This window comes from Diorhabda sublineata, chromosome 4 (genome assembly GCF_026230105.1).
Source record: "Diorhabda sublineata isolate icDioSubl1.1 chromosome 4, icDioSubl1.1, whole genome shotgun sequence".
Lineage (NCBI taxonomy): Eukaryota > Metazoa > Arthropoda > Insecta > Coleoptera > Chrysomelidae > Diorhabda > Diorhabda sublineata.
In genome coordinates, this window is record NC_079477.1 from 19,455,980 (window position 1) to 19,475,260 (window position 19,281).

The 19,281-nt window shown below is 31.2% G+C and overlaps 1 protein-coding gene across 6 annotated transcripts in view; it reads right to left on the reverse strand.

Annotated features, from left to right (window-relative positions):
• The window catches only part of LOC130442537 (protein scalloped), a 199,222-nt gene extending 183,485 nt beyond the window's left edge, over positions 1 to 15,737 (reverse strand). For 4 of the 6 annotated variants that reach the window (XM_056776717.1, XM_056776716.1, XM_056776713.1 and 1 more), the window contains exon 1: positions 15,041 to 15,447. In XM_056776717.1, the coding sequence (XP_056632695.1) occupies positions 15,041 to 15,050 (10 nt within the window). In that variant the 5' untranslated portion in view covers positions 15,051 to 15,447. Of the gene's footprint in view, positions 1 to 15,040; positions 15,448 to 15,599 lie in introns of those variants that run through there. The other 2 variants (XM_056776714.1, XM_056776711.1) reach the window with 2 other exon arrangements.
• Positions 15,738 to 19,281: the final 3,544 nt, after the last annotated feature.

A 19,281-nucleotide genomic window follows, 5' to 3' on the forward strand; every position in this document is an offset into this window, starting at 1 on the left:
TCATGCACGCGATAGCGAGAATAAGGATTAACCACTTTTCGTACGTTTTTGGCTAGCTCCAAATATCCTGCCAGTTGCGTGCATATCAACGTCGAGAACAGTTGTGTTACTACTTCTTTGATTTATTTATTTCACTGTGCAAGATTTTTTAGATTCTATCCCAATTGAACCAGTATTTTAATGTAAACATGATTATAATATGCAATTGCACATAGCAGTTTACCTGTCGAAGCAAAAACTTCGTCCATATCCTCCGAGCATGGGAACTATACTGTGAACACTGCGAATGTGGAGCGCATTTCGCCTGAACGTGAGGTGCCAATAAAGTAAACCATATACGCCACAATCTACCGGAGAGATAACCTATACAGGTTAACCTGCGCAGGTCAACCAAATGTCGGTAGCGTTTATATATTAAAAAAACTGCTCAGGTCGATCCCCTCAAACGTTCCGGTCAACCTATGCAGGAATCTCTGCGCAAATAGACATTTCCGGTGCACCATAATGTGTACGGCATCAAGAAAAAGTATTATATTTTAGCCCACATTCAAATTATATACAAATAACAGTCGATTTTAACACCGTTACGCAATAAAAACTATAAACAAAATCATGGAAATCGAATAAATGGGTACGTAATTCAATAATCTTATTTGATTTCTATAAGTAGTAAAATAATTATTATAAACTCAACATATGGTTACTTATAGCTTATATTCGACCTTCGAATTGATTAAACATGTAGTTTTTCATTTTATCGCTAATAGTATTGCAATGATTTGATTTATTTGTAACGTTGAATATAACAACCGCAATTTTTTTACCGGTATTTACTTGATATAAATACTATGAAAGATATAAAGGATTGTCGTAAAACCTGTTCTTATTTTGATACAAATCACTGAAACGTTCTAGTTTTTGATCAAATTATTTCATAACTGTGAGGACTGACTGTGTGGGACTGCAAACCACACAAAAACAATTTTATTTTTTATTGGTTTCATTCGTTAAGGAATTCCCGGTTGTCTGATATTAAATATAATTTTGTTAATTATTCATGTCACCGATATTACTAGAGGTACTATTGAAACTCGTTGCCATAGTCTTTTAGTCCTATTGTCAGAAGGGTATTTTTTCATTTTCGTTTTGGGTAATCTTTCGGTATATAAGATATGTTTTTGCTCCTTTTAATTTATAAATGTTATGGTAGGTTAAGTCTGTGATACTGTATTTGTGTGTTTCTATTGCAGTAAATTTTATAATTTTTATTTTATAAAATGTTGGATGATATGTATTTATATGTATATTTATAAGAACTTCTTCGAAACCTTGATTGGGATAGTTTTGAAAAATTCACTAGTCCAGAATATAGACTTAAAAGTCTATGTAAATACAAAAAAAACAGCAAGAAGCACAGGCCAAACCATCAAAATAAATACGAACTAACCAAACAATACAACTGAGGGACTTTCAGATATTACCACAAAGTTAACCCGATCATGATCTAAATGTTACCATACCCTACTTACCGTATCTTCTTTCCCATTCGTAGATTTGTTACTAATTTCAGAATCATGACGTTAACAAAATTTTGCGATATTTTTATTCCAAACATTTTCCTAAATTCTTAAGAAGATATTGGGGGATAGAGCAGGTTAATCAATTGGTAGAATCGATAGGTTATTGCGCGCTACAATTAGCTTCAACAACTCTAATTTTATTACATCGTATTGTGTGGACAGCGGTGTTATCTCCGTGAATGCTCGGCAGTGTTTCTGTAGTGTTAATCACACTCAGCATGGTTTATCCAAAATAACATTCTCAACATTCTCTTTTGATCAAAATGCTTGACTCTGCGATGTCTGTATTTCATTTTTCCCAATCGAAAAATTAGTTGTGGAAAGTTCAAGTTTTGTTTTTTCATTGCCAATAAATTGATCGTTTAGATAATGAAATGAATAACGGTTCGTTAAATATTTTGCGATACGTGGATGTTATCGTTTTTATTATATTTTTATTAGGGTCGCGATTTTTAAGTATCTTGTTCCAATGCTTTTAAGCACGAAATATATAAAAAAAGTCCATCTTGATATAAAATAATCGTAAACACGTTTATTAATAATACATTAAAAGTTTACAACACCGTACAAAATAAATGAGTGAAGACGAGTTAGTACACATCAAATATTCAAGTAATGTTAATTCTATGTTTTATGACTTTTTCTGATCTACCTACAAGGGTTGTTTACGGAAGATTAACTTTTCGGAGGTTGACAATACTTTTGCTATAGTAATTATATTGGCACTCACCCATGGAAAAAGAAGTAATAATATTAGGCACTTTGGACTATTTTCTGTGAAAATTACATTGGAAAAAGAAAAAGGCAATTTTTTCAGGAAAATAAACTGAAAAATGATTTTTTGTCAAATTGCATTTGGAAAGTCATTTTCAAATTAAATTGAGAAAAGCTATTTCTTAGCAATACTTTTTGGGAAGGCATTTTTGTCGAAGTTAAATCCGAAAAAGCCATTTCTTGATAATACTTTCATTTGGAAAAGTTATTTATGTCCAAATTAAACTTGGAAAAGCCATTTAATTTCAAAATTAACTTTGAGAAAGTCGTTTCTATCTAGATAAAATTTTGGATATCTTCTGTTGAAATTACAATGGAAAAAGCGATGTTTCGAGGAAAGTAAATATGGAAAATTAAATTTTCGACAAATTAACTTTGAGAAAGCAATTTTTGTCTAAATAAAATTTGGAATAGATATTTTCTGCAAAAATAACATTAGGAAAAGCCATTTCTTGACAAAATTTACTTTGGGAAGTCGGTTTTTGTCCAAATAGAATTGGGAACAGCTATATGTGAAAATTGAATTTCAAAAAAACAATCTATACCAATTAAATCTGAAAAAGCTGTTTGTCATAAAATTAAATTCGGAAAAACCATTTTATGTAATTGAATCCACAAAATTAAATTTTAAAAAGCCGTTTTCCGTCTAGAGAATATTTGGAAAACCCATTATTTGTGTGAATTAAATGTAATAAAGCAGTATTATCAAAATAAATCTAGAAAAATCAATATTCATATTTGAGAGAACAATTTTGGGAATTGAAATAGTCATTTTCTGTAAAAATTACATTTGAAAAGGCAACTTTTGGTTAGAAATAGCCATTTCTTGAAAAATATTAAATGTGGGATACCCATTTTTAGATAAACTTGAAATCGTCATTTTTTGTGACGTTTAGAATGGTTACTTTTCGTTGGGACACCGTATATAATATATTCATGACTCCTTGCGTTTATCATAAACTTTATAAAATTATGAATTTAACGGTCGGCCGTAAAACTGGCGTGACGTAAAAATAAATTGTCTTTTGTGGTCGTCGAAGAGACAAAGCCTTACATTAATTCGTGTGATGAATATATGAGTCCGAAAACCAACGGGGAAACATACTGAACGCAAATACGAGTACGCTAAAACGTGATAAAATTTTTGTACATTAGAAATAAATTTTATAAAACAAGGTGCCTTATTTAAGAAATGAAGTTGCTTTCAATACTTATGTTGTCTATCCTCCGTTTTGTGATATGTTTATTTATCTATATTTGTAACAAATTTAATGATGGCTTAAATATAGTAAAAATCTCAGTACATTTAGTATAAATTTCAAAAAAATCATTTAGATATATTGCACGAGCACCCCTGTGCCTTTTTTCCCGGTATCGATCGTTCTAGGAGGATGTATTGATATCTAGTTAGCCTAGACCAGTTCCATGCATAAACAAAAGATTGCGTTATCAAGTACCTGTATTTAAAAGGGTAGAAGCATCGCGTTCGATCTGAAAACGATGTAGACTTCTTAAACCGAATTGTTACTATGGATGAGACTTGGGTACATTTCTACGATCCAGAAACAAAGCAACCATCGATGGAATGGCGACACTCTGGTTCTCCAAGACCTAAGAATTTTCGTGTCCAAAAATCTGCTGGAAAAGTTCTTGCTTCAGTTTTTTGGGATTGCCATGGAGTAATCATGATTGATTTTTTGGATAAGGGTAGAACAATCACTGGAGATTACTATTAGACATTACTGGCTACTCTAAGGGAAAAAATCAAAGAGAAAAGAGGCGGAAAGCTATCCAAAGATATTTTGTTCTTGCAAGACAACGTCCCTGCACAAAAATCTCATGTTGCCATGCAAAAAATTTGTGATTCAGGGTTTGAATTACTAGAGCACCCCACTTATTCACCAGATTTGGCTCTGTCCGACTATCATCTTTTTCCTGAAAACTGAAAAAAAGTTTACAAGGTCGTAAATTTTTTTCCAACGAGGAGGTAATAAAAGCTGTGGAGGTCTGGTTTGCAGAGCAAGAAGAAACATTTTTTTTGAAAGGTCTAAAGTCGTTGCAGGTTCGCTGTAATAAATATATCCAATTAAGAAGAGAATATGTTGAGTAATAAAATATTTTAACATTGAAATTTTGTTTGGTTCTATAGTAGGCTAAGAATTTTTCAATATATCCTCGTACATCAAATTGGTACCCCTAAAATATAGACTAGATAGTCATGGGAGACATACCGTTCATCAGGCAAACTGGGTATCATAAATCATATTTTTTTATGCAGTCATTACATTTATACAACAAACTGTTCACTGCTGTCATTTGCTGTGCAAACCTACTTTCTACCTTCACAGTACAGTATATGGGATATGGAAAAAATTCAACTCTCAGGCGACGGCTGTGATCCAATACTGGAAGTTTGTGAAAATATGGACACGAATATTAACAAAGGCATGTTCAGTAAAGCGATCTACCAAGAGACTATTCCAGATGAAATTAAGAAAGGCGCAAGAAAACACTTAAGCAGACTCTACAAGCATTCCAATTTTGAAGAACCAGTTTTTAAGCAACCAATACCAGACTTGAAGGCTCCAATGGACTACACTGTTCCAGATTGTCTAAAGCCACGGTTATATGGGAAACATTTAGGAGGCGGATTCACCATTACACGAGTGTATATTCACTTAGTTATTTCAGTACGAGATAATGTAAAGTTTAATGATAAAAGTTGTACCAGGTGTTGTTATTGGAGGGACTCAGGATAGTTAATCGTAACAATATTTATCAACATGTAGTGTACAAGGACGCGATTACCGTTAGTATGAAAAATCTTGACAAGTGGTTTTGTACAGCAAATAAATCGAGCCCTGTTTGCATTACGTCTGTGCAACATTTTCAGACATGAATCGATGTATAAGGATAATGCTGGGACTATCTGATGAACCGTTGTCAAGTATACAAAGCAGGCAATACTCGTACTCTTAACTAAACTTAGTCGAGGAAAAGATCAAGCAATCGAGAATAGGGAATTTATGATGAATTTCTGATGTGTTTTTTATGATTTTGCTGATAAACAAGCAATTCTGGTCCATAAAGATATACTAGCATCAGAGCAAGAGTTACTCCAATGGTAGAAAATGTACGGAAACAGCAGATTGTCGCCATTAAACGGAATATTGTATTTAGTATTGCGTTGGATAGAAGTGTCGACGTTAATGACATTATCCGGTTAGCAACCTGTGTTCTGTTTATCGATAACCATGTAGTATGAAGAACTAATCTGTCTGCTACCATTCGACAGAAATTCATGAGGAGAAGATATACTATTAAGCGATTTTTTGCGTAACTACAGATGGGGCACCCGCTGTGTTGGCACACATAAGAGATTTGTATCTCTTACTGCGCGCATTGGTATACCACTTTTGAATTTTCATCACATTGTTCATCAAGAAAGTTTATGCGCGAATATATAGAGCGGAAACTTAAAATCCGTGATGACTATTGTAAAAGTTGTGAAGTACATTGGTGGTGGTTTTCCATTAACTCACAGATAAGTCAAGACACTTTTAGAAAAATGAAAAATGCATATTCAGATATTCCATTATACAGCAAGATAAACAGGAATGAAGGAAGAAACTTGGTCATATTAGTAGCAAAAAATCAAGCTCCCAAGTCTTTCCTGAATTAGACAATAAAGAACACATTTGTGAGTTGAGATGTTGATCACATTTTCTTCTTCTTGATATAACCAAACTAAATGGATTTTACTAGCTTCCTTTTAATCATTCTGTTTTTGCATAGATAGATTTTGAGTTTCAGGATAATGAATTGAGGAACTTCAAGTTATGGAAGACAACATTTGTGGAACTAAGACGAGTATTAAGCTAATTTCTTAGATGTATTTGCCTAAAAAAATGGATTTTGCAATTCAAAAGCGTGTGTTATATTAAAAGTAACTAGACATAAATCAAAAATAGAAAAGGTATCGCGAGAAAGGCAAGGACAACGATTACGAAAATTTCCGACAAAATTTTGCCTTATATACAAACTTTAATATATAATTTTAATAGGACCCAAATAATACAGTATTTGGATGTGAAATGTAGTGATACATAGATTGGACAATGGAACATTTCGAAAATACAATTGAACAAATCACGAAGAATATAGACCAAATTAAGAAACACATACACAAACATACGTTATGGGGAAATGCTTGAATAGACATACTGAAATTACGCATACATGATCACTGAGTCATCGTTATATTACGAACAGTTTATGGTAGTACACTTAATGCTCAATTATTGAATTTACAATGTCACAGTGAGCTAAACTCGAGAATTATCTCTTTAAAATATCGCGAATTATATTTTAAATCGTAATTAGGATGAAACTATTATACGATATATTTATTCATCTAAATGTTCTTGATTTTAGGTCTCTTCTGTTTTAAAATTACTTGTTTTTAATAATTTATTAAGGAAAAATAAAAATTGTCATTTCGACTTATTTCATTTTTTTCAAAATATAAACCAATCGAGACCTTTTGTGCGAATTTTGTAACAAAAACCCGTCGATATGGTCGAAGTTTAAACGAAAAAACTCTAAACTTTTTTTGAATGATCAGTATTTGAAAATATCCTTCTTTCAGTTATATTCAGTTATAGGTTGTATCTTACGCCTTTTCTGGGTAATCTGATGAATTCATGTCTGCTCTTCCTCATCACCTCCTAATGGAAATAAGTGTAGTAATGGAGCTAAACATTTGTTACTCACTTTTCAAAAATATCGAGAATTGATTGACCATTATAATCGTAACGCGAAAGTGTCAATAAAACCACTTTTTGCCACGTCCAACGGCAGCTTCTGAGGTTAACAAAGATGCCGCTACCAGACGCCCTAGAGAAACTACACCTTAAGATTAATATACTTTTTTATATGATTGAACCAGTTCTTGAGCACTTTTCTCACTCATGTAGCCCACATATATACACAAAAGCCATTTCCTTTTGTGTTGAAAATCGTTGATCACGAACTGTGTTATTGTTGCGCAGGAACAAAAATTTCTATTCAGTACTATAGGAAGGATAACCCATCAACTCGATATTAAAATGATTAAAAATTGAACTATTTGATTAGCTGTATGAGAGCTTGCATTGTCATGATGATGATTAATTCGGCTTTTCATTGAAGTTGTCCAAATGTTCAAATTTCTTCAATGACTTTTAGCAGACAAATGGTTGTGTACAATTCGCAGTTAACCGTTTTACATTGCTCTGACATTGCTGTTGCCACATGACCGGTAGTACTGAAGAAAGCTCGTCTTGAAAAACCCACCCAGTTGATTGCAGTTTTATTCCGTGACCGTATGAGTAGACCCATAGTTCGTAGTGTGTGCAAATTTTATGCACATTTAAATGTTCCAGTCGAAAAAAAAAATATTATTGATGCTAGTAATACTATTGCCCAAAGATGCCTCATTTCCATGATTTGCTGCATGTTGATATTTTTTAATCAATTCGATGTTTTCGAGTCCGATAGATTTTAGATGGCCTTCACGGATGTCTTCTTGAAGTAAAACATCGGCCATATTTGAATTAACATTACCAGTTTTTTACAGAGTAGTATGATGGAGCTTCATTACTATATAATGTATGTACGGTTGTCATTACAAGTTTTCCATTGTTTAGTAGCGATTGTACTTTTCAACTAACTACAAAAAATTCTCAACGACCAAATGTTGTGTTCCACAACGTAAAGTTTTCCCAGGAAATGTCAATAATTATCAGAAACATTCAGTGTTATCAAGGCTGAAAGTCGAAATAATAAATCCTCGTATTTGGCCATAAAACATTACAACGATTTCATTATTCAAATTGTATTTCATTATTTAAACATGAATTTAAGGCAGGTAACGTCGCTAATAACTTGATTATGCGAATTATGTTTCAAATCCTCGCCGTTTGTGAGATTTTAATTTCATTTCAATTTATCAAAGAAAAGCGTAAGCAGAATATTTTTGATGAAACGGCTAAATGAAAATTATTAATTCGAATGAAGGAAAATCTTACTAAAATTTATTTCTAGTCAAAGTGGAAGAGATTGTAAATTAATATACTATGAAAATATCGAGTTGTACAAAAACCAATGGAAAACAAAATGTTAATTCAAACCACGAAAATTTAACAATTTATGCACATAATTTAACATAACACTAGATGCAACATTATTCTGTGCTAGTCGGTCATGTGAACTAATATTCATAACCTATCTAAAATATTTCTCAATACGTTATTTGGAAAACTGATATATTTTTAAGATTTGTTTCATATTTGGTGATACACTGTATTATGGAGGTGGCTTAATATATTGCGACCTTCGGATCTACTATGACCCTAAAGCCTAGATTGCAATCTTCTTATAAAGTCTATCAGCCTAGAAACTGAATATTTTACGTAGTTTCTTGCCAGTGGCTTCCCCGTGCCTAGTAGCCAGACAAAGATAAACTAGTACCAAAATGACGCTTTTTAGTTTATAACATCAAATAATACCTTCGTGGAGTTTGTGGATACACCTACTACTACGCTTAATGATAAAATTGTTCTGCTACCTTTTTCCTATCCAAATTCAGTTGCTTTTCATCATTAAATCGATCTCATAAGTTGGCGTATTATTTGCCATTGGTTGTTTTTCTCTTTGTAATTAATGTTGATTATATCGAATGCATTCCAAAAAACTATTGTGCTGACTCTATAAATGACAAACCCAATTAACCTTCTTTGTCGCCGAGTCACCCCGAGAAACTCATTGTTTTAACTGATGACTGGTGTGTTGTGGTAAATTCACATTTTGTTGGCAGTTTTAAAACGGCGCAAAAACTTTTCCATATTACAAATAAACATCCAACACTTTTACGAAGTTTGTTGTCGAATGTGAGCTAAGGCAACATCCAACTTTCGAAATGCTTGTTATTTTTATGTTGTCAACTCCCGATGCCTCATTTAGTAATAGGCTATTTGCATATTTTCAAAATATATTGAAAATATCTAGAGCCGTGATTCTCAACCCTACAGGGGGGCAATTTTATTGTATATGAACTAGACACGAGTTTAACCCTTTTTCTTTGAGCCATTTCCTTCACAGTCACTTTAGTATTCAGTCGTATATTTCGTATTAAGTTGGGACGAAGATTCTGCTTTTAATTTAAGTGAGTTATATTATGTTATTGTTTACTTATTCTTTTATTGATTCTAAAATTATAAAAAATCAATGTTAAATACTACTCCGATTTATTTCTTTGAATTATAGTTTTGTGTTAATGAATGCAATTTTTTATTTTTATAGATATAAGATATTGAATACCCAAATTCCACCAAATGTAGAAGAAAACTATTGTTACCGTTTCCATCTGCATATTAAGCTCAATATAGATTTAGTGCTTCAAATGATTTACTGATGAAAAAAGAAATAACGGAATGGGGAGACTTGAGACTGAAGTTAACCAAATTGGAAATTTCAAAATTTGAATTATTATAGAAAAAATTTTTATTAAAACTATATTTTGAAAATTTACTTACTGTGTTTCATTAACAATTTCCCAGTGATTTATTTCATTTTATTTCATTTAAGTTTCTCAATTGAACGATACAATTTTTCAACATTAAAAATTATGTATATGTTACATAGGGGGGCTTGGACCTGGTATGGCACAAAACAGGTAGGGAAACACTGTTCTAGAGGAACTCAAAAATATCGATTTAAATTCATAAAAAAATATAATGGTATTCGAAATTTAATTTGAAAATATTAGTACAATCTCTTCTTTACTTTGATTGCTATGTTGTTTGTTTATGAATTCAATCTTTAATATTTTTAGTGAATTAAATAACATTTTAATCTTGGACGAAGCTCACTTTCACTTAAACAAACAAAATTGCAAATTTTAGAGTGAAAAAAAAAATCTAAATTGAAACAGCAAAGCCTTTTACATTTTCCAAAAGTGATCCACGCAGCATATCAGTGATTTGTTAACTTTGCAGAATACGAGATTTTTTCCAACAACAGTTACATCCAGCTGATACTACGAGTTTGCTCTACTAACAGTTATGTCAAAGGTTTGTGCACAAGTTATGTAACGACACATTATATCTAATCAAACCCGACAACCTTTTTGTCTGACCATGAAAAGTTCAATAATAAAATTAAAGATTTTACAAAAATATAAAAAAGATTTTTTTATAGCCTATAATCTAAAATTTGGGATCTTTTTAAAGAAATGGTGAGTAGCCTATTGTTAATATATGTCTCTATTAAAACTCTTTCAAGATTAAATTCACAACCTTATTCACCTTACATTAGTAGCTACCGTCAATTCGTCAATAAGATTATAGTCTTTCATGGAATTTTACGCAATAAATTTAATGTACTAAAATCATCTCAAAAATGTATTCCGACCTAATAATTTATCCCCTTTTTAATACTCAACTGCTGCTACTTTGTATAGGTTCAAAGAACTTCTGTTTATCATACTGTATATAATGATATAGGTATCAAATATATAAACCGGTGTAGCAAATTACTTTAATTAAAGTGGTAGCATGAACTGCCAATACAAAACTTAAATTTAGTAGCTCCTAAATAGTAATACACTCTGTCTGGCGAAGTTTCTGGAAAGTCGCAACAACCATGAAGACAAGTTTATTTTAATCTGTCTAAAATTAATTCGATTGCAGACACGATATTCGTTTGTTTTTCTCGGTTGTTGTCGTTCAGGAGGTAGAATCCGTGCCCGTTCATAATACAAACGTTTATTTTCACGTGGTTTAAAATTAGCTTTATTTAATTATACCCGATTTATCAACTACAATTAAATTAAAATTAAAGAAACTGATTATCAGTATGATGGGAACAAAGTAACCTTCGTTATTGGCTAATTGTACTTAAATCGAAAAAGAGTAAAATTTATTAAATTCAATTATACTTGAGTAACTAAAATAATAGCGACAAATAATAAAAGACTAGATCTACACTCGTGAGCAAAAAAATCGATTCAGGCGACATCCCCCCAATCCCAAGCCACTGGCAAAAAAACTGAACACGAAATTATATTTTTCTTAGTAAAATCTTAGAGCTAATGATTTTAGCTTCAAAATGATATATAATATAGTAATGTTTCTTACTCTCACAGACAAATAATTTGTTCTAATCGATAACCAGTATTTTTATGCTTGTTTACAATAATGTCAATTAAGGTTAACTGACCTAAAATATCCACCACTATCAGTTAGCCGTCAAACGTCAACCGATACACATCTCCGTTAAGAATAAACAAGAATTCTAGCTGAAAATGGACACAAGTGATAAACCTGCTCAAGCGGTCACCCTATTGCGATAAGGCCAAAGTCAGCGAAAAGTGGCGAGTTTACTACCGTTACCTTAGACTTAACTTTCATCGAAAACGCGGTTCCGAAAGAAAAAGGTACACATCCGAGAGAGATGACCGATTCATTATCAGCACATCGCTGAGAAATTGGGCCCTCACTCGTTGTCCAACAAGAGCTCAGAGTGGCTGGACAGGTAAAAAAAGACTTAAGGGAGTTAACTTTGATCCAAAAAGGCCAGCGTCTACGATGTGCCAGGCAGTGAAGTGACCTATACATGGAAGAAATTTTAGGAGATCACGTCTTTCCATACGCCAGTTTCATCGGCAAAAACTTCATCTTAATGCAATACAATCTCCGTCCACAAACTGCATTTTCCGTATGGCAGTATTTTCAGCATGTTGAATTTGCCGCTAAGAATTGGCCAGCGCTTAGCCTGGATTTAATCCTATCGAGCACTTATGGAATGAACTTAAGAGATAAATTCGGGTTAGAAATCCTGCACCAGCGACGAAATTGGACATCAAAACGGTGCTTACATAACAAGGGAATAGCATGAAAAAGATCGAGTAAAGAATTTTATTCTATCCATGAAAAAGTGATTGGAAGCTGTTAATGCGGCCAAGGGACGGAACAGTGAATTTTGAAAAATTAATTTCAAATAAATTATTATTTTGATGAATTTAAGGTTCTAGGTTTGTAAAAGGTATGTATATCCCTTTTTAATTGTTTAAAATTCCTTTTCGTTTAATATTATTTTCTTTGCAAAAAAAATAACTCAATAACAACATAGACCACTCATTATAAAACTAAGACTAATGGCTAAAATCAGAAAAAGAATCAAAGCCACAGATTTTTTGCTAGATACTTGTGACCGTGGGCGTGCGACTTGAGTAATTTTTTTTCTCACAAGTGTATAAAATAGGGCATAAACATGGTAAACGCAGCATCCACTACTATTCATTCAAAAAACATAGGAGTCATTACAACGTTAAAGCAATATGAGCTTCCTAGCAGGACATTAAAGTGGTGGAAAAACGCTACTAGAGCCACTGGAGCACCAGCATTATGAGGTTCTACTGTCGGTCACTTCACCAAGAAGTCAAGACTCATCCTTGAAAAACAGAAAGGGCTTCAAAGAAAAAAAGTATTGTATCAGTGTAAATACAAACCAGACTGAGTATGTAACCTAGCCGATTATTCTACAGAGGTTTTGATCAAAAGCAAATTGCTATTCTAATTATTCCAATTTTCTTAAACATAAATATCTCAAATATGCATTTGTCATGTTTATAAATCATCTGTAGTTATCTTTATACTCTCATTTGAGAATCAAGTATCATCTAAGAAGTTTAAATGTCACAAACTGAGAGCAAAACAAGCAGAAGTGTAACAAAACAGATAAAAAGAATCCAAGAAAATTAAGATAATAATGAAGCCAGAATTATATGAAATACGAGAGTTGCTATTTAAGTTTTGAGAAATGGCAACGATATTTATAATGGTTAACGTACTCAGAATGTTTTGTCATATGAGTGCTATTTAAGTTGTGCTGTTGAAGCACCACCTCGAGGCGCCGTGTTTCGCTGGTTTTCCGAATTCAATACGTATGAACCCAAAACTAAGGAACAACGACTATATGAATATTTCAAGACGAGCCATATCCAACAAAACTTATTCGCGCCCGAAGCACCACAAAGCAAATGGTCGTCTGTTTTTTAGGAATAACTGGATATATCATCACCTTTCAATTAGAGCAATGTAGAACAGTCAATTTTGAATAGTACCCAGTATTTGTTTGCCAGAAGTGTTCGAAAAAATCAGGTAAAACAATGGCAGAAAACGAATCATTCTCAACCACGACAATACGAGCTGTCACACATCAGTTCAAACAAAATCGTGTTCGAACAGACAAAACATCAAATTTATGGGTCATTTGCCGTACAGTCCAAGCGGTAGATGCGTTCAAGTAATATATTCTGGAGGTACTGCAATCGGAATGGAAAAAATGCTTCGACAATTGTTTCAAACGCATGCAAAAATGTATTGCTCTTAATGGGGAATATTTTGAAAAACAGTAAAGTCATATCCAATTATAAATATTTGTTTTTATGAGTCTATGTCAAAACTTCAGTAGCAACCCTAGTATATATAAATTTTATAAGATACAGTTATCACATCTACCCATTAAACATGATTGACATTAAACAAAAGATATTTTCAAAGTATATTCACTATTCTTAAAGTAGGCATGAAAAGTTATGTGTTGATTTGTATCATTATTTGAAACAAAAAATAATTTTTCATTTACTTCATGTTTGAAATAATTGTTTTTCATTTAAAATATTAAACATTCCGGTCAGATTTTATAATGAAAAACTACATTTGCCAACTGCATTTGAAGTAAGTGTACTTCTCTTTTATATCACAATTTAAAACATTGAAAGCTGATTTATATATAGAAAATGATTTAGCAAACACATCCATTATCTAATATCTAAATATAACTTAAGATTATTGTAATCAAAAACATTCTTCAACTATTAGATATTAAGTATTGTATCAATTATTGCTTATACTTTAATAGATTTAGTACTTCCTCTAGATAAATTCGAATATGTACCTGTTTCCCTCCAGAATTGCTAATAACCTTTATGAATCATAATCAACTACCAATTCAATATAAACAGATATAATTTATCAGCAATGTGCCACTAGAGAGAGACTGAAAACAACTGAATCCTGAAGTTGATGCTTCCAGTTTATCAAAAATGCATTAAGTTTATATAATAGAATGTTTGCATTTATAAACATTTAGATATATGAATAAGACATGGCATCTACCGATTACACTCAAAAATTATAATTAAAGCTTGTTTTAAGAAGATGAAAAATTTATATCTACTTATCTCGATTATTATTTTTTTCTCAAATCAAATATTTTACATGCACTATTTTACAAAAGCATAAAAAACTTTGAAAGGTAGAAAACTGAAGATTTAGAATTATTTTGATCAAGCTTGATTACTATTAAGTGTATAATTTAAACTAACGTTAATACTTTTGGTGACTAAAAAATTATTCAAATCAAATATACCCTTTATAATTTAATGACTTCAACAATTTATTATTCCTAATATTGAACAATTATGATTTTCTACATAATTTTATTTCCAAAAATAGCCAACTTCACTTGATATGCCTGAACCAATTATGGATTTTATCTTACTAGAAAAGGCAATGGGGCAGTTAATTGTTTAATAATTTCACTATTCATAAGTTAAAATGAATATATTTTGAGATAGATACCTAAATACATGCCGTCATATGAATATGTTGTGGGAAAAAACCCAAAATTAAGAAAACTTGGATAATCCAAATGTTTTTTCCGTCGGTAGATGCACTAACCACCAAAATATCACTCAAAAACCTTTTAAGAGTCCTTACACAATCACAACACGTTCAATTACAGCTGTAAAAATTAGTAATTAAAACTAAAACACTGGTAATATTCGACAACACTAAAACAACTGATTGTTGTAAACAAAGTAATCGCGCCGCACGTATTCTGATCACTACTATCAATCGAAAGTATACACTTAGGAGATTTTTTTATCACTAATAACCGAACATAATTTTCATTTCTTATTGATAATGATTGATAATCTTTTGCGATTTTTCCCAAACTAAATTCGAAATTCAAACGACATCGCTCGTTCCCGGTCGTCTGCACTTCGTAAGAGCAAGCATGACAAGTATGTAAAGTATTGTTGGAATTGTAGACACATTGCTGACATTCTAACGGCTATTTAGGCCAAAACAAAGCTAAAACTGTATGAAAAACAATCATAAATTGTAATGTACTTACCAAAATTGAAAATAAGAGCCTCTTCGCTAACTTTATTGGATAATTAGGATAGATTTTGATCCGTTATTACGAGGAGTTTGTCTGTTTGTGGTATGCTAGGAATGGTACAAAGAATCTGGATAACGCAAAGACTCTCGCGCACTTGCACTGCGCATAGTAAGCCTTCTAAAGCCAGTTTTCTTCATAATCCCCCCGATTGCCTGTCAAGTGTAATAAAAATAACTTTTGTGATGTGAACACCATCTATTGATGATAATTCTAAGTTGAATCGTCTCACTATAGATTCCTTCGTCTTGAATTGTTACGTACTCTATCATATATTATTATAAGCTTGAAAAATAACATTGTGAACAGATACGTCTAAATTTGTTTAAAGAAATCTTTATACAATGGTATTACAGAATTTATATTAGAAGTCTATAAATAAACATACTTACAATATTGCTGAATATGATTTGTAAATAATACATTGTATATCTTTTATCTATGATGTAGATTGTCTTTTAAATTGTAGTTAATTGTAGTTTCATAACAAAATGATTTTATGTTTTGTAATAAAAAAAGAGAATATTTGAGAATTACAGGTTGTAAAATAACTATTTTAAATTAAATTTGGACTTGAATCTCAATGTATTAAATACAAAACTTAGCTCAAAATAATGTGAAGTAAAAAATAAAAAATAAAATCAAAACGTGAATCTGAATGAAAAAAGTGGGTTACGAAGTTGATGAAAACGATGCTTTGAAGAAATTAACAATACTGTAGTGTTGGCATTCATATTACTACCATAACTCTTATAAAGAGGCATCACAAAAATCATACCAAATTTATGATATTCTTAAGAAAATTACGTTCATTTACCTATATATAACATTGCCCTATTTTTTTGTTTTAGTTTCATTAAATTACTCTACATATTACCTACATTTATTGGTTTAAAAGCAGCATTCGACAATAAACAGAAAAATGATATGGGATGGTATGAGTACTAATAGTGTTAACAGAAACAATATATAAAAACATGAGAGAGAAGAGAATTACCAAAGATATAAAAATGAAGGTATGCAACTTGATAACAATCCCACCTCAATATATGAAAATGAAACCTGTACAATTGCATAGAGAAAACAGTAGTTGAGATAAAAAAAACTAATAAAAATAGCTGGAAAAACGAAGAAGTTAATAGAAAAAAATTACCATTAAGAAACAGAATAGTTGGAAGATGTTTAAACTGGTAGGGACACTTAAAACAAGAACACCACAAAGCCAAATAAGAAAAGCAAAAAGACATAAAAAATAAAGAAAGGTAGACCTAGGAAAACTTGGCTATAACAAATAGCACAAGAAGGAGGAAGAAAGGAAAAAACAATACCAAAAATGAATGAAGTAGTAAAGGATCGAAAAGAGTAGAAGAAATGATTAAAAGGAGAGAGAAAACTAAAACACCAATACTTTGACGTTCGTAAAGGCATAAAAAGCTCTAAGGAAGAATAAGAAGTTTCATTCAATTATTTCAATACTCTTGTAAGAAGACATCACAACATTTCTATACCTCTGTATAAATTTTGGACGCTCTTATTGGGAAACTTCATTTATATATCCATTTATCAATGAGCCTTAACCCTTCACAATATAGAGATATTTTTTTCCAGGTGTTTACTTCTTAGTAAACATTTAACTAAATGAATTTTTTTATTAATATATTTTCTAATTCATTATGAGTCTTATTACAATAGTAGGAATTCCAAATTTATATAACAGCATGTCTGATATTGAAAACTAGAGAAATGCAGTTATAAAAAATAAGATGCCCTTCAAAAATTGGAAAATATTGGACTTACTTTATCCGGGTTCAAATTGAAAATTTAACATTTGGACTGACTTATTTTACGTACTTAGGTACATCATTATTACCTTGACGTTTTCTCAAAATGTTTTATAACAGAAATTTTTTTTTGAAAACCATTGGAACCAAGCTTCAGATACTTCTAAATGAAGATCATAGCAAAACTCTCTTTAACTAGTGAAAGTTTTCCACCCAGGAAAGTACTGGTACTCATCGGAATTGTTTCATGAGATTTTTATAGTTATTACTACTAATTTTTTTCATTGCCATTCGAATAGGAGGAATGGCTGGTGGCAGGGAAATAAGTCCCTTTCTAAATCTTCAAAACTGGTTTTATAGAACAGCACTTTCATACTATTTTTCCGCAGTTGAAGCTATACAGTTGTTGACATATACAAGTGTTCTTCATTAGTGTTCAGTTCCCTTGAAAAGTAGGGTGAATCTCTAGTTTATGTAAAAGATAATAATCCAGGAAATCGTCTACATTCATTCTTTGTGTGATAAATGGGCTCTCCTTATTACAGTTAGCTTATGGGTGGTAGAAAGAAGAAGTATTTCTTATAGGACAAATGTTGGAAAAGTTTCCAGCTGTCGACTTATATGTGTATGGCTAACCAAGAGATGTGTCGGTGTGGTTAGGAATTTGGCCACTGCAGTTATTTAATAATACAGTTCAGACCTTCCGAAAATAAAAGCTTTGTAAATAATCAAGTTAGGAAATAAGTGGACTTTTTGTAGCTTTTTGACGTTGAGGTAAAGAAATTTCATCAGTAGGATGAAATAATTTTAAATATAAGAAACATACAATTTTATACAGTTTTAGGTGTACGTTTACATATAATACTACTACGTCATCTGTGAGTGGAATGTACATACGGTTTTCAGTCAATCATTTCATTAATTATCAATAAAAGTTCTGTTTTGAAGATTTCTCATATGATCCACGTATTGTCATAAGAATGAAACAAGTCTGGAAAATTTCAAGTCAATTAATTGGAAGTTTGTTAAATATCAATTGTAAAAATTTCATCAAGATCGATAAATAAAGAAAGTGTTTTAATATTAATGCAAATAACAAAGTGATCTAAGTTAAAGAAGTAGAGGAAGAAGAAATCGGAAGACCAGCTAATAATTATATTAATATTTGGAATCAGATATTAATAAAACTGAATTTATTTTAAAACTGATTTAGACATAAAATTTTATGAAAATAAAGGAGGCTTCAGAAGTGGACAAAGGTTAAGTGTAAACTACAATTTATACATATCTAGCAGTATATTTTCAATATAAAACTGCCTAATCCAATCAACATTTATTAACTAAGTATATTAAGGACCGGTTTCTTCACATTTTAAGAAAGCTCCTACTATTATAAACTGAGTAATCAAAAAATTTAGTTTCTTCACCTTCTAATAGATAAAGCAGATTAATTCGAGTTTTAATAATTAAATACAATTCTAATTATCTTTATTGAAGTGAATAATGCTTTTCTATTACCGAGGTATATCTACAAATACAACCAGTTTGATTTTATAAACAATATTTATTGTACAAAAATCTACAACTGTTATCTTTATAACAGTAGTCTGCGATGCTTATTTTATATTGCGCGAGTTATATTCAAAAATAAAAATAAAAAATATACTTTCTTACAAAGATTTTAGTATAAACATGTTGTATAACAATTGGTGATAGGACAAAGACTAATTTTTCTCGATTTGTGTAACAAATAAAAAGGAAACAAGAATGCTGAATAAAATAGAAGATGAGTTATAAAATAATTGCATGATACTTATTCATATATATCTCCCTGTAAGAACAATAATGTTATTTTA